Raw genomic sequence first — 14,538 nt, forward strand, 5'->3', positions numbered from 1 at the left:
TGCTTTTCCATCTTAGAGAGAGACAGCTTCCAATTAAGAGATTAAGAGCCTATGATGGGAAACATGGCCGTTGAACTAGGGTCCTTTAGGTCTAGTGCATGGAGCACTGGTGGAGAAGACCTCAAGGCATCATCATGGCAGGCTATACACCACCACCCCACCTTCCTAACCTAACCTTGGGTTTAACCACGGCTCTCCCCTGGTTTGGGTCTAATTGCTGCCTGCATCAGATGCAGGGGAAACTGCAGTGTGTGCAAACCTGATTGTTTCTCAGAGTTGTGTTTGTTTTTCTCATCTAGTGTTAACCATTCACAAGTGCCAAAATGTAGAAAATGACAAAGTGTCTGTCACAGAGAAATGTCAGATATGTTGTCACTCAGTCCTTCACACAGCTGAGGTTCTTCTGACTGTCTAACAGGAGTCTAGTTCATGGTTTTCGCTGACTTGACTTCTGTGCTCCCTTCCTTTCCAGTTGCAGCAAAAGCAGACAGGGAGCCAAGGAGGTGTAGGAGCTCATCGCATTAGTTTACAATTCATATTGAATGTATTAATCCCATGCTGTTTTCTGAAGGCTGCTTAAGGAGAGAGAAACAATCCCAGATATAGACTCCTTTCCTCCATCTGCTCACAACGCGCGTGTGTGTGTGTGTGTGTGTGTGTGTGTGTGTGTGTGTGTGTGTGTGTGTGTGTGTGTGAGAATGATGAGGTGGGTGGGAAAGGGAAATTGAGAGGGATCCTAACAACAAGGTTCTGTGCTAAAAGACTGCAGCGGGAAAAAGTGTGTCAGAACATTTACCAGCAGGGATGCACGAAGTCGTCTTTTTCCTGGGCGGCAGCCTTGCAGAAAAGCTCTTGTCTAGTCAGCAGCACAACAAAGGGATAACCATGGCTTTATTTGTGCCTCTAGAATGTTCCTGCACAGGCACTGCATGTACCAGCGCCCATACAAGTGGTCTCTTGCTTCAGCTGCATGGGGAGTGTCTCCTGACCCCTCCTGTCTCAGCCTCCAGTATTTATGCTGCAGTAGTTTATGTGTCGGGGGGCTAGGGTCAGTTTGTTATATCTGGAGTACTTCTCCTGTCCTATTCGGTGTCCTGTGTGAATCTAAGTGTGCGTTCTCTAATTCTCTCCTTCTCTCTTTCTCTCTCTCGGAGGACCTGAGCCCTAGGACCATGCCCCAGGACTACCTGACATGATGACTCCTTGCTGTCCCCAGTCCACCTGGCTGTGCTGCTGCTCCAGTTTCAACTGTTCTGCCTTATTATTATTCGACCATGCTGATCATTTATGAACATTTGAACATCTTGGCCATGTTCTGTTATAATCTCCACCCGGCACAGCCAGAAGAGGACTGGCCATCCCACATATGCTCTCTCTAATTCTCTCTTTCTTTCTCTCTCTCGGAGGACCTGAGCCCTAGGACCATGCCCCAGGAATACCTGACATGATGACTCCTTGCTGTCCCCAGTCCACCTGACTGTGCTGCTGCTCCAGTTTCAACTATTCTGCCTTATTATTATTCGACCATGCTGGTCATTTATGAACATTTGAACATCTTGACCATGTTTTGTTATAATCTCCACCCGGCACAGCCAGAAGAGGACTGGCCACCCCACATAGCCTGGTTCCTCTCTAGGTATCTTCCTAGGTTTTGGCCTTTCTAGGAAGTTTTTCCTAGCCACCGTGCTTCTTCACCTGCATTGCTTGCTGTTTGGGGTTTTAGGCTGGGTTTCTGTACAGCACTTTGAGATATCAGCTGATGTACGAAGGGCTATATAAAATAAATTTTGATTTTGATTTGATTTGATTTGAGTGGGGTGCTGTTATAACACAGAACCGACTAGAGGCACACCCATATGTGCATGCACGCACTTACACAGAGGCTTCAGAGATCTGCAAACGTGTCTTAAAACAAGTGATGCTGTCAAATCACTTTATTCTCTCAAACTACAAAGACCCTGGCAGCCGTAGTTTTGACTCAACTGAAAGAACAGAGCACTGCTCTCTCTGCCCGACTGCCTTTGTGTGAGTGACACAATCTGACAAAGTTCAAAAGAGGCCCTTTAGCGAGTAGCTGGCTCCGTCTGTGCCTCACAGGCCCTTTACAAAGCACCTCTGTCGTGTTGGACATGGAGGGGTGGAGTAGTGAGTCTGGCCCTGTACAGCTCTACATTGTGTCCAGCCCACTGCCTCCCTGCAAGGACGTACCACATTGAAGACAGACAGACCTGAAATTACTCCCAGAAAGGCTAGCCTTATTGGATCTCTCTCCAGAATTATGATTTTCACTGGTTTCCCTTGTTGACCAGAGTTGTGCCTTTGAAATACTCACCCTGCAGCTCTCTCAGAACATGGCTGTCTACAGGACACACATTGTATTTGGATTGTTGGATTTCTTATTATCTTAATTCCACTGCTGAAATAATGTGAGTTGGTTAAAAAAAGAGCCTGATATACAGTTGACTAAATTCACTACATGAACACAGGCTTGATACTATATTTGCTGGCTACGTTAGAGGCTATAAAATGTGCATGTGGTTTTAGTATACGTATAATTAAGGCAGTTGGGTTCATATGTTAATTAGCAAACCATGTGTGAGTGTGTATGGGTGGGGGTTGTGTACTTTATTTGAACATGGTGGCCCAGTTGACCCTTTTGATTACTAAAGCCATTCCTCCATTGTAGAAACTAAGACAAGGATATTACCACTTAGCCTTTGTAAACAAGAGTCTGTAAACAGCTGTGCTGTTGAACTATAGACCTTCCAATCCTGCCCTGCCTGGGCCTCAATCCACACACACACACACACACACACACACACACACACACAATTTAATTCCAGCTGCTTTGACAACAATGAATGTCAATGAATCCCATTATTATGACGCACTCAAGCTATTCAGACTATTTAAAGACCTCCAGATATCTTGCATTCCGTTCACTCTTCACTGTTTAGCTCACAGTCACTCACTTAATAGTGATTGGTGCAATATCCTGCTCCTCTTGCTGCTGTTCTCCTGTCTTATCTGACCACATGTTTTCATTATATGCAGGTTATGGCCTCACAGGCAAAATATCAGATGTATTATTCAATTTCTTTATACAGGATTTAGTCACAGAACAATAAGACTTTTTGACACGTGCTGCACACCGTTCCTTTTTGCAGACAGATAGGAAGGGCCTGTAGACAGTGTTGAATCAGATGGTACAAGACCAGTGGGCTAACTCCTAAGTGCCAAACCACTTGTTATAAACTGGGTGGTTCGAGCCCTTAATGCTGATTGGCTGAAAGCCATAGTATATCAGACCGTATACCATGGGTATGACAAAACATTTATTTTTACTGCTCTAATTATGTTGGCAACCAGATTATAATAGCAATAAGGCACCTCGGGGGGTTGTGATATATGGTCAATATACCACGTCTAAGAGCTGTGTCCTAGCACTCTGCATTGCGTCGTGCATAAGAACAGCCCTTAGCTGTGGTATGTTGGCTATATACCACACCCCTCTTGCCTTATTGATTAATTATATACAGTACCAGTCAAAAGTTTGGACACACCTACTCATTCAAGGGTTTTTCTTTATTTGTACTATTTTCTGCGTGTAGAATAATAGTGAAGACATCAAAACTATGAAATAACACAAATGGAATCATGTAGTAACTACAAAAAGTGTTTAACAAATCAAAATATAATTCATATTTTATATTCTTCAAACCCTTTGCCTTGATGACAGCTTTGCATTCTCTCAACCAGCTTCATGAGGTAGTCACCTGGAATGTTTTTCCAACAGGAGTTCCCACATCTGCTGAGCACTTTTCCTTCACTCTGCGGTCCAACACATCCCAAACCATCTCAATTGGGTTGAGGTCAGGTGATTGTGGAGGCCAGGTCAACTGATGCAGCACTCCATCACTCTCCATCTTGGTCAAATAGCTCTTACACAGCCTGGAGGTGTGTTCTGGGCCATTGTCCTGTTGAAAAACAAATGATAGTCCCACTAAGCGCAAACCAGATGGGATGGTGTATTGCTGCATAATGCTGTGGTAGCCATGCTGGTTTAGTGTGCCTTGATTTCTATATAAATCACAGACAGTTTCCCCAGCAAAGCACCCCCACACCATCACACCTCCTCCTCCCTGCTTCACGGTGGGAACCACACAGGCGGAGATCATCCATCACAAAGAGACAGTGGTTGGAACCAAACATCTCCAATTTGGACTCATCAGACCAAATGAGAGATTTCCACCAGTCTAATGTCTAATGTATTTTCTTCTTAGTGGTGTCCTTTAGTAGTGGTTTCTTTGCAGCAATTTGACCACAAAGGCCTGATTCACGCAGTCTCCTCTGAACAGTTGATGTTGAGCTGTGTCTGTTACTTGAACTCTGTGAGGTGCAATCTGAGGTGCAGTTAATTGCCGATTTCTGAGGCTGGTAAATCTAATGAACTTATCCTCTGCAGCAGAGGTAACTCTGGGTCTTCCTTTCCTGTGGCGGTCCTCATGAGAGCCAATTTCCTCATAGCGCTTGATGGTTTTTGTAACTGCACTTGAAGGAACTTTCAAAGTTCTTGACATTTTCCGCATTGACTGACCTTCATGTCTTAAAGTTTCGTTTCTCTTTGGTTATTTGAGCTGTTCTTAACATAATATGGACTTTACCATCTTCTGTATACCCCCCTAACTTGTCACAACACAAGTGATTGGCTCAAACTCATGAAGAAGGAAAGAAATTCCACAAATGAATTTTTAACAAGGTACACCTGTTCATTGAAACGCATTCCAAGTGACTACCTCATGAAGCTGGTTAAGAGAATGCCAAGAGTGTGCAAAGCTGTCTTCAAGGTAAAGGGTGGCTATTTTGAAGAATCTCAAATAGAAAATATATTTAGATTTGTTTAACACTTTTTTGGTTACTACATGATTCCATATGTGTTATTTCATAGTTTTGATGTCTTCACTATTATTCTACAATGTAGATAATATTAAAATAAAGAAAAACCCTTGAATGAGTAGGTCTGTCCAAACTTTTAACTGGTACTGTATGCTATACTTTCATTTTCACAGTTGTTCTTGTAGTTTGGCATTGTGTCAGTAGAGATTTAATGAGATAAGTAAGAGAGAGAAATAACCTCAGAAGATTAGATATGCATTTCCTGTTTGTTGCAATGTTATGACAATTGTGCTTATGAGGTCTATCATCAAATGTTTTTCTTTAAAACAATCACACAGACACTTAATCATTCCCCAATAGCTTATCATATCTAGTGGGAGTGATGATAAAGAGAAAAGAGCAGGGAGAGAGAGAGAGAGAGAGAGAGAGAGATTATCAGTGCTGTCTGGTGGGAGATAGATATAACGATGGGAGCTGTTGGACCTGTCAGGATTAGATCAGAATCACTGATGAAGGGAGAGAAACACATGATCTACTATCTGGCCTTGGATAGTATTGCCTGCACAGTATCACAGCAGCAAGCATGAACACATGGCGATGCACTGGATGGGCTATGACTTTGATTGAGAATCTCACAGGCAGTGTGACAAAGAGATGCCATTATCAGCTGGAGCGGCATAGCATTTTTTATTTTGATTATTAGATAAGTTAAAATGGCAAATTGTGCTGAATGCTTTGCTTCATTGTGGCTCCTTAGAATTCTGTGCATTCATTACAACCAATCATCTAAAAGGATTGGCCTAATTGAAATGTTTATACAAATGAAGGAGTAGAGCTCAGTATCTATTGTAAGAAAAAAAAAGTATTTGAAAAAAAGAAGTGTATTTCACTATTGGGTTGCATCAGTAAATTGAAATTGACTGAATACTTCATCATAACCAAATGTATTCAATCATCTTGAAGGATTGGCAGCAAAAAAACAAAATAAAGTCATTTCTTCACACAGAGGTGCAACAATAATTTGATCATGTCACGTTTAGTTCTTTCATGGCATGTGTGGCCTGGGGCAACTCTTGAAATCTATTCATCTGCTTCAACTGTTACAGTGTTACTACAGCTTCACAATGGTGTTACAATAGTGTAACAGTGTATCCCCACCTACATTGACACATTCAAGGTGCACGTGTTGTACTCGAATTAGGGCTTTGATTGGATTGCAAGGGCAGGCAGGGCAGGGCACACACAGTTGAATAATGTAAATATTGATGCAAGGAATGGATACATTTCTTTGTGTATGCACTAGGTGGTGCACTGTGAAAGTCGGCAAGTTAGGTTTGATCATTAGTAACAGAATCTGGTTGCTCAGTAGCGCCTCTTGCTCTCGCCTAGCGGCAATACCCATCAGTTACTGTGTTATTACAGCCCTCATGACCACAATGAGCCAATAGGCTTTGGGAGGCAGAGTTCTCCCTGTGGCCGCCATTAAAGAAAGGAATCCATGAATTCAAATGGAACCAGCAGGAACAGAGACCGAAATAATGGTTAAAATTACCGCAAAAATATAGGCATATGCCAATTTTCGATTGGTTTTTAAGGATGTTATTCGTTTTTACATCGATTTTGATGGTGATGGAGGAGTAGAGGGACGTTTTTAGCAAAGACCGTTTTAAGCTAAGGGGGAGGGGGAGAGTTGCTTATTTACTCTCCTTTTCTTTTTGTTTTAAAGTATTTTTCGCTCCCTTTAATTTGTTTACTTCATGTGTATTTGAGAGGTCGACGGAGAGGTTGCGAAGACGATATTTTAACTGCTTTTATTTTTGGGCGGATAATAGCTTTCGAAGGGTTGTTGAATTACATACTCCAGCCGATTGGTAAAAATAATTTTCGTTGATTAGCTTATACATCTTGCAAAATACTAGTGGAAATCGGTATTTATTTTCCCCGGAACTGAAATGATGGAATGTTCGATCTCGCTGTGAAAGGATGAGTTCTTGTTTTGTACCAAACGGGGCCAGCTTGGAGGATTGCCATTCCAATCTATTTTGTCTGGTAAGAGATTTAAAACTAAAGGAAAAGCAGCCATTTTTAACTAGCTGAAGAGAGCAAAAACGGTAGCCACAGCAGTGAGAAAACAGTCGTAGGGCCCTTCGTGCACTGCAATTCAAACATCATTCACCAAGGCAATGGTTATTTGCATACTGAGAAGTTGTGCACGATTAAGAAATAATAAGGTTATCTATCACTTGCAGCTGCATGCATGTATTTGCCATCATAAATGTTCAGTTTGATCATATTAAATACATTCCAGCCCTGAGAGTTTTAGGAAATAACTGTGCAACTAATGTAATGTGTGTAGATAAACATCTTAGCCAGCTATATATAACTAGCAACACTGAATACCATGCATGATGCATGTTTTGCCTCTTCTAGTTGTTTGCTTGGTTGAAGTAACGTTATGCTTTTTATCGAATGCATTGTGCAGCATGTTTACGTGACCTACAAATAAACCCAATCAGTTTGCTAGCCTGCTAACTAGCTTGCAATGTCGTTCATTTGCACAAATAGCAAGTTAACTAAATGACAAATACATTTACATTCAGTCATGGAATGCAAAGTAAAGGCTTGTGAACATTGGCCTCTAATTTCAACTCCCATGTTCAATGAATTAATCATGTTGTTCTTGTCAGTGGGCCGGTGTAGTTGTTCAGATACATTGCTTGCTACATTGTTTTCTTTAAAGTAGCCAATGAAGAGCTTCGTTACTGAAACAGCGTATCCTATTCGCTGGCTTACATATACAGTACTTTCCCTTTGAAGTTGTCGGGTTTGCTTGCCAATCATTTGTTGTTTACACTCTTGGCTCGCGCATACTTAACGGAGGCACGGGCTGAAATATTAATAAACAAGAATGTATTCTTGGCTATTGTTAGTGCATGATAGACTTTAGGACTCACTTCCTCTCTGGCAAGTTGTCAAGTTGAATACATTGTTCATGACAGATTAATGCATTTCACAGTATTGCTAGAGTTGTTGTGTGTATTTATTTTGCTGTTGTAGTTCTCATAGTGCTGATTGATACCGTTGCCAGTCAGTCGTAAAACAATTGAATTATATAGCTATCATAAACGCATACAACCAACAGTACCTAATAGATTTAGGTTATAGCCTACTATTACGACTGAAGGAAAAAGCTCACATGTCCACTCTTGTCCCTGACACTACTACTACTCTAGAGGCTTCTCAGTAGTGCACTATCTATAGGTTTGTATCAATGCATTGCATTTTTTTTGTACAATATGCACTGCATGACATATGCTAACAATTCCCCACCATGAAGGTTAAATTAATAAATAATGATACACTTTGGACATTGATAGACATGAACTGTCCTTTTCCAAAGCATTTGACAGTAGAGCTGAATGAACAGGAGAAGCTACGAGGCTAGTAGTGAATTACTGGCTGCTGTATTGCAATAGCAGGGAGACATTTTACTGCATACTGAGACTAAGCATGATACCAGTGCTTCTGTTCACAGTCCTGTATGACTTGCACACTAACCAGACTTAGTGGTTTTACACTAAAAGAATGCAGTGGACAGTGGCACTTTTACCATGACTTTAAACAGTTCCCAGGAGTCTTATAACAATGTTTTATATACGATTCCTGTTTGTATTTGAAGTTAAACGGATTTTGGTAAAGTTTGAAGATTAGTTATTTTGCTTTAAAAAAAAGTAACATCACAACTGCCCTCACAACTAGTGTCTCCTGGCAGTCTTAAGTTCTCAACCTTGTGTAGAAGATAGTCATTTTAGCGGGCATCAAACTCCCGGGCTGGGCAGGATTAGAACAAAAACCACAGCAGCGACACATGCTGTGCAGAAGGAAAGGCTGGGCGAGACAAGAGAGTAGACCAAGTGGATTTGCATTTCTCTCCAGTTCTCTAAGATGCAAACAGACACTTGTTAACTAGTTTCATGGGTTGCCACGGGAGGGTGAGGCCTTGACGAAGAGTTTCTTGTAGTGGTGGTGGGGTGTCTATCCGTCTGCTCAGGATTGATTTGAGCAACTTCACCTGTTGCCTGTCTCTGGGAGGGAGAATGTCAGGAAGTGAAAGTTAAAGGAAAGGGGGATACCTAGTCAGTTGTACATACCTAGTCAGTTGTACATACCTAGTCAGTTGTACATACCTAGTCAGTTGTACATGCCTAGTCAGTTGTACATACCTAGTCAGTTGTACATACCTAGTCAGTTGTACATGCCTAGTCAGTTGTACATGCCTAGTCAGTTGTACATGCCTAGTCAGTTGTACATGCCTAGTCAGTTGTACATACCTAGTCAGTTGTACATACCTAGTCAGTTGTACATACCTAGTCAGTTGTACATGCCTAGTCAGTTGTACATGCCTAGTCAGTTGTACATGCGTAGTCAGTTGTACATGCCTAGTCAGTTGTACATACCTAGTCAGTTGTACATACCTAGTCAGTTGTACATGCCTAGTCAGTTGTACATACCTAGTCAGTTGTACATGCCTAGTCAGTTGTACATACCTAGTCAGTTGTACATACCTAGTCAGTTGTACATGCCTAGTCAGTTGAATGCTTTCAACTGAAATGTGTCTTCTGCATTTAACCTCTGAATCAGAGAGGTGTGGGGGGCTGCCTTAATCCACATCCACGTCATCGGCACCCAGGGAACAGTGGGTTAACTGCCTTGCTCAGGGGCAGAACAACAGATTTTTACCTTGTCAGCTCAGAGATTCGATCCAGCAACCTTTCGGTTGCAACCTACCCGCCAGGCTACCTGCCGCCCCAAAGCAAGGGAAGGATAGGCAGCTGGTGGCACTAAGTGTACTCCACAATGGGACCTGGAGCTCTGAGCTGTGAGAGGGAAGGTAAGCAGAGCTGAGCAGCTGATGAAAGGAGGGGTCGTAACCCTCAAATCCCAGGCCGATTTAACGTCAACTTCCTGAGTCTGTCAAATGGCTTTGCCCTCAGATTCCCCTATCGCCGCTATGGGGGTTTGGCTTGCCATCTGAAAAGGGAAACTTAACTTCACCCTGGTTCTTTTAGTGGGGTACACTTTGCATATACAGTTCCCCACATACCTGAGCATAATACTAACAGTCAGTTAGCTGTGCCATTAGTCATTTTGAAGGAAACACACGGGTTTCCCTGACACTCACTCATTCATCCTGCATACAGACTGTAACTCAGATGTACTGAAAAGATGGATTGATTGATTGACAGCAGAAGGCACACAGAACCTTGACGGTGCAATCTACCTCTTGAAGATTGCCACTTAGTGTTTGCAGAGAATAGCCTAGTTTACGTATCGAAAGCTTCAACTTGATCTTTGACAGGGAAAACAACCAAGCCGATAGCCTCACATTGACAAAAAATCAGAGCTGTCATCAGAAGACTGGATTGTGCGATGAAAATACATTTCTGTAGAAGAATAAGTGAGATGTATGCAGGCAAACTGTCCAAGCATGGCCCGTTTCAGAAACAGTCCGTTTCTATAAGTGCGGATGATCTGGTTTCACACTTCTGTTTTTTTCCCATCCCCTTTCTTTCTGTGCAGCACAGATGTTTCTCTGCAAGATGCAGGTGTCAGGTAGTTCCTCACACCACTGTGTCTGCCAGAGAGAGGACTTGATGGAGGGAGTTAGTGAAACATATACTGCAGCAGTAGTACTATACTGTGGAAGGAAAACGCTATAGGCTATAGGCCTATATGATAATTGAACATTGGTGTGTGAATAGGGTCTTGTCTGGAACAGCGTTTGAATGCCCTTGAGCAAGATTCCTGACGTGAGATATTTCCTATGATGTTGCTTGATTAATTGATAATACGTGATAACATGGCAGTTATGTAAGAGGCTGGGAGTTGGTGTGTCTGTCCATCATAATAAATCTTGGTATTGAAAAGCAAATTTAGGGGCACGTGGGATAGAGTAATGTTGAGGAAGGTCATTTTTTGTTTTGGCCATGTGTGGAATATATTTGTAGTCATCTTGTGATTTTTTGTTGTTGTTGAGATTGTGCCACAAACTCAACAGCCTATGAGCTTTCAATAATTGGTATCTCTCAATTTATGTATACTGAACACAAATATAAATGCACCATGCAACAATTTCAAAGATTTTACTGAGTTACAGTTCATAAAGTGTCACGTGCTGACCTTAGTTCCTTTGTTATGTCTTTGTTTTAGGATGGTCAGGGCGTGAGTTGGGTGGGTTGTCTATGTTCCTTTTTCTATAATTTGGGATTTCTGTGTTCGGCCTAGTATGGTTCTCAATCAGAGGCAGCTGTCAATCGTTGTCCCTGATTGAGAATCATACTTAGGCAGCCTGGTTTCACTTTTGAGCTGTGGGCGTTTGTCTTCCGTGTCAGTGCCTGTTGCCACACGGGACTGTTTCATTTATTCATGTTTATTGTTTTGTTCCAGTGTTCTGCTGTGTTTTGATTAAACATTATGGACACTTACCACGCTGCGCATTGGTCCTCTGATCCTTCTCGCTACTCCTCCTCAGAAGAGGAGGACGAGATCCGTTACAATAACTGGGTAGGGGTACAGCCATAGGCCCACCCACTTGGCAGCCAGGCCCACCCACTGGGGAGCCAAGCCCAACCAATCAGAATGCGTTTATTACAGACTTTATTACAGACAGAAATACTCCTGTTCAGTGTAGCTAAAGTTGCTCATCATATTTGGTATATGAGACTAGCAATTTTTTGCTGAGATAATTTTAGCATTAGGATTTCAGTAGCGTTCTGTGGCCAGTGTATGGCCTTCCTTGCTGTCATGTTAGAATGGATAACTAAAACCTGACTCCAGATGACAACACATCTCCCAGCTTATCCTTGACTAGGCTAAAGACTAGCTATAACACAACCAGGCTTTTATTACTCAGTCATACACATAGCTTTTAAATTGATTTCATTTTACCCTCAAAATGTAATAAATCGTCTACTTCTAACAAAGTGACAGTTGGTCGACTGGAACATATTGCCTAGCAGCGCAAAACAACCTGCCTAAAAAAATCAGTAGGTCCAGTTTTAAATAATCTGGTAAACTGTCTGCCGTGCTGCGAGGATAGATAGGAGAGCCAGCTCCATCAAGAGTAGTACTGCAAGGCAACATAGGTTGTGGGGATAGTGTTGGCTTTTGCAGTGTGTAAGTGTATGACATGGGCACAGAGTGTAAGCCTAAAACACTGGAAGGCATGATGTATTCAGCAGTGTAAGTGTTAGTGGTGTGTTAGTGGTGTGGGAGACAGTGTATGGCGTCAGTGTAGGACATGAGCACAGGGATCGCTGGTTGGTTGTATGTACGTAGGGCTGTCTGATGAGTGGCAGCCAGCCGGCACGGCTAAGCAGGCTGCAGTAGCAGTGGAGCGTAATGTTCCTGCTTTAACATAACGCTGTGGTACCCTGTGCTGCTGCTGCCTGTGATTTATGACCTATGAGTTTCTCTGTGTTGTGTTTTCACTCTCTATAAAAGCCAAACAGCATTGGTTATTAGAGAGCAGTGGGCACACTCCCCAAAGCACTCATCATTAAAAAAGATGAAGTTGGTCAGAGAACCCATTTACATGCATTAGGGAGTTTTATCGAGCTTTGAACACGTTGTTCATGTTGTTTTTCTGGAGATTGTGCGCATTTTAGCTTCAGGTGCTTTCAGTCGGAACAAAAACAAACATGCTTTTTTTGTGTGTGCTGCTTCGTTCTCCAGCCGTGTTTCTGTCTGTTTATATTGCAGCCTTTTCTATCACCATCTGTCTGTCTGTTGTCTCAATCCTCCTCTATCTTCCTTTATCTCTCTCTCTTTCCTCCCTCTCTCCTCCCTCTAGATCTCTCTTTCTCCTCCCTCTATCTCTCTCTTCTCCCTGCCCCTATCGTTGTCTCTTTCTCCTGACTTTCTGTTTTCCCTCTCTCTCCTCCCTTTATATCTCTGTCTCTCTCCTCTCTCTTTCTCTCTCTCTCCTCTCTCTGTTTTTCTCTTCCTGTGGCTGTCTTCCTTTGTGTCTCCTTGTCATAAGTGTTCCTGCTGAGGAGGCAGATGCTCCATAAAGGAGAATTAATGCTTGCTCTTTAGTACTCACAAGAACTGGCTTGGTGCTGAGTACTGGTGAATGTAGCAGAAATTGAGACTCTCTCTCCCTCCTTCCCCTCAGGCGGACTTGACGGGGATCAAATGGAAGCGGTACGTGTGGCAAGGCCCCACCTCGGCACCCATCCTCTTCCCGGTGACCGAGGAGGACCCCATCCTGTGCAGCTTCAGCCGCTGCATCAAAGCGGACGTGCTGAGTGTGTGGCGACGGAGCCAGAGGCCCGGACGTAGGGAGCTCTGGCTCTTCTGGTGGGGGGACGACCCCAACTTTGCCAAGCTGATCCATCACGAACTTACAGGTGAGGCTAGAGGGAGTGGGCGCACACACACACACACACACACGCTAGCTTGGCTATAATACTTGCCATGGTCCTGTGTAATGGCTTTGGCCTATTAACAGAAAAATACAGTCCAAGCCAGAGCCCTCTCAGACCAGGAGTTTCACTCCTTTTTCCATGCTGCTTCCACGTTTCAGATTGCCTTAGCTGGTCACGAGATAAATGAGGGATTCATTTGTCTTTCGATGCACCTTTTCACATATTCACCAAAGATTATAGACGTATAGACATTTGAAGGTCTTGAAGAATAATCTGGCCTTAATGGCAATGTTCTTTTATAATCTCCACCTGGCACAGTCAGAAGAGGGCTGGCCACCCCTCAGAGCCTGGTTCCTCTCTAGGTTTCTTCCTAGGTTCCTGGCTTTCTAGGGAGTTTTTCCTAGCCACTGTGCTTCTACATCTGCATTGCTTGCTGTTTGGGGTTTTAGGCTGAGTTTCTGTATAGCACTTTGTGACATCTGCTGATGTAAAAGGGCTTTATAAAATATTGATTAATTGATAGAGCTGGTTAAATGAGTGATCATTGTAAAATATAATGAAAAGGGCTTGTTACATCTGTTTGAAAAGACCTCATAGAGCACGCCCTAGCTTTGTGATGATGGTAGTAGTGATCTGGTTGTATAATGTGAAATATTGCATGGTTCAGGACATGGGTTGATTGATGCTGGAAGCTCTGGGGATATTCATTTCCTGTAAATGAGAGCTTAGAAGGCGTTAGAGTTGGTGTAACCAGATAGTTAGTTTCCCCCCTCATCCCCTAAATGACAAGCAGCCAGCCTGGCAGAGAACAGCCTTCCACCTGCACGTCAATTCTCACTGTTTGGCACAAACGGTCACTGCAATCACAGTTTTGTTTTGTGTTAACACACATTGCGGCATCTAAGCACCTTCCGCCCTCCGGCACACAATAAAGCAGCGCCTTGCACCTTGTGTCGCCAAGGCTGAACAAGAAAGCCTATCCCATCTTCCCATTTAAAAAGGAGGATAGAAATGGAGCTCCCTCCTCCTCACATGACTTCTGTGAAAAATAGAATATGCAGGAGCAATGATGCAGAAATGAGCCTAGCACATCATGGTGGACTGCATCATGGAGGTCTGACCATTTTTTTCTGCAGCAGCAGTGGAGGATGGACAGAGACGTACTTTAATCATACTCTCTTGCCGGGGAGATTGAACTCCTCTCTCTCACTCA

The 14,538-nt window shown here is 43.0% G+C and overlaps 1 protein-coding gene across 2 annotated transcripts in view; it reads left to right on the forward strand.

Moving 5' to 3' along the window:
• The first annotated feature begins 6,263 nt into the window (after positions 1 to 6,263).
• Positions 6,264 to 14,538, forward strand: part of LOC110534883 (mediator of RNA polymerase II transcription subunit 13-like) — a 142,421-nt gene continuing 134,146 nt past the window's right edge. For both annotated transcript variants that reach the window (XM_090186353.1, XM_090186354.1), the window contains exons 1-2: positions 6,264 to 6,945; positions 13,073 to 13,307. In XM_090186353.1, coding sequence (XP_090042479.1) covers positions 6,880 to 6,945; positions 13,073 to 13,307 — 301 coding nt within the window. In that variant the 5' untranslated portion in view covers positions 6,264 to 6,879. The remainder of the gene's footprint in view (positions 6,946 to 13,072; positions 13,308 to 14,538) is intronic.

The sequence above is a fragment of the Oncorhynchus mykiss genome, chromosome 10 (assembly GCF_057628025.1).
Source record: "Oncorhynchus mykiss isolate SJ-2025 chromosome 10, ASM5762802v1, whole genome shotgun sequence".
In the NCBI taxonomy this organism is placed as follows: Eukaryota; Metazoa; Chordata; class Actinopteri; order Salmoniformes; family Salmonidae; genus Oncorhynchus; species Oncorhynchus mykiss.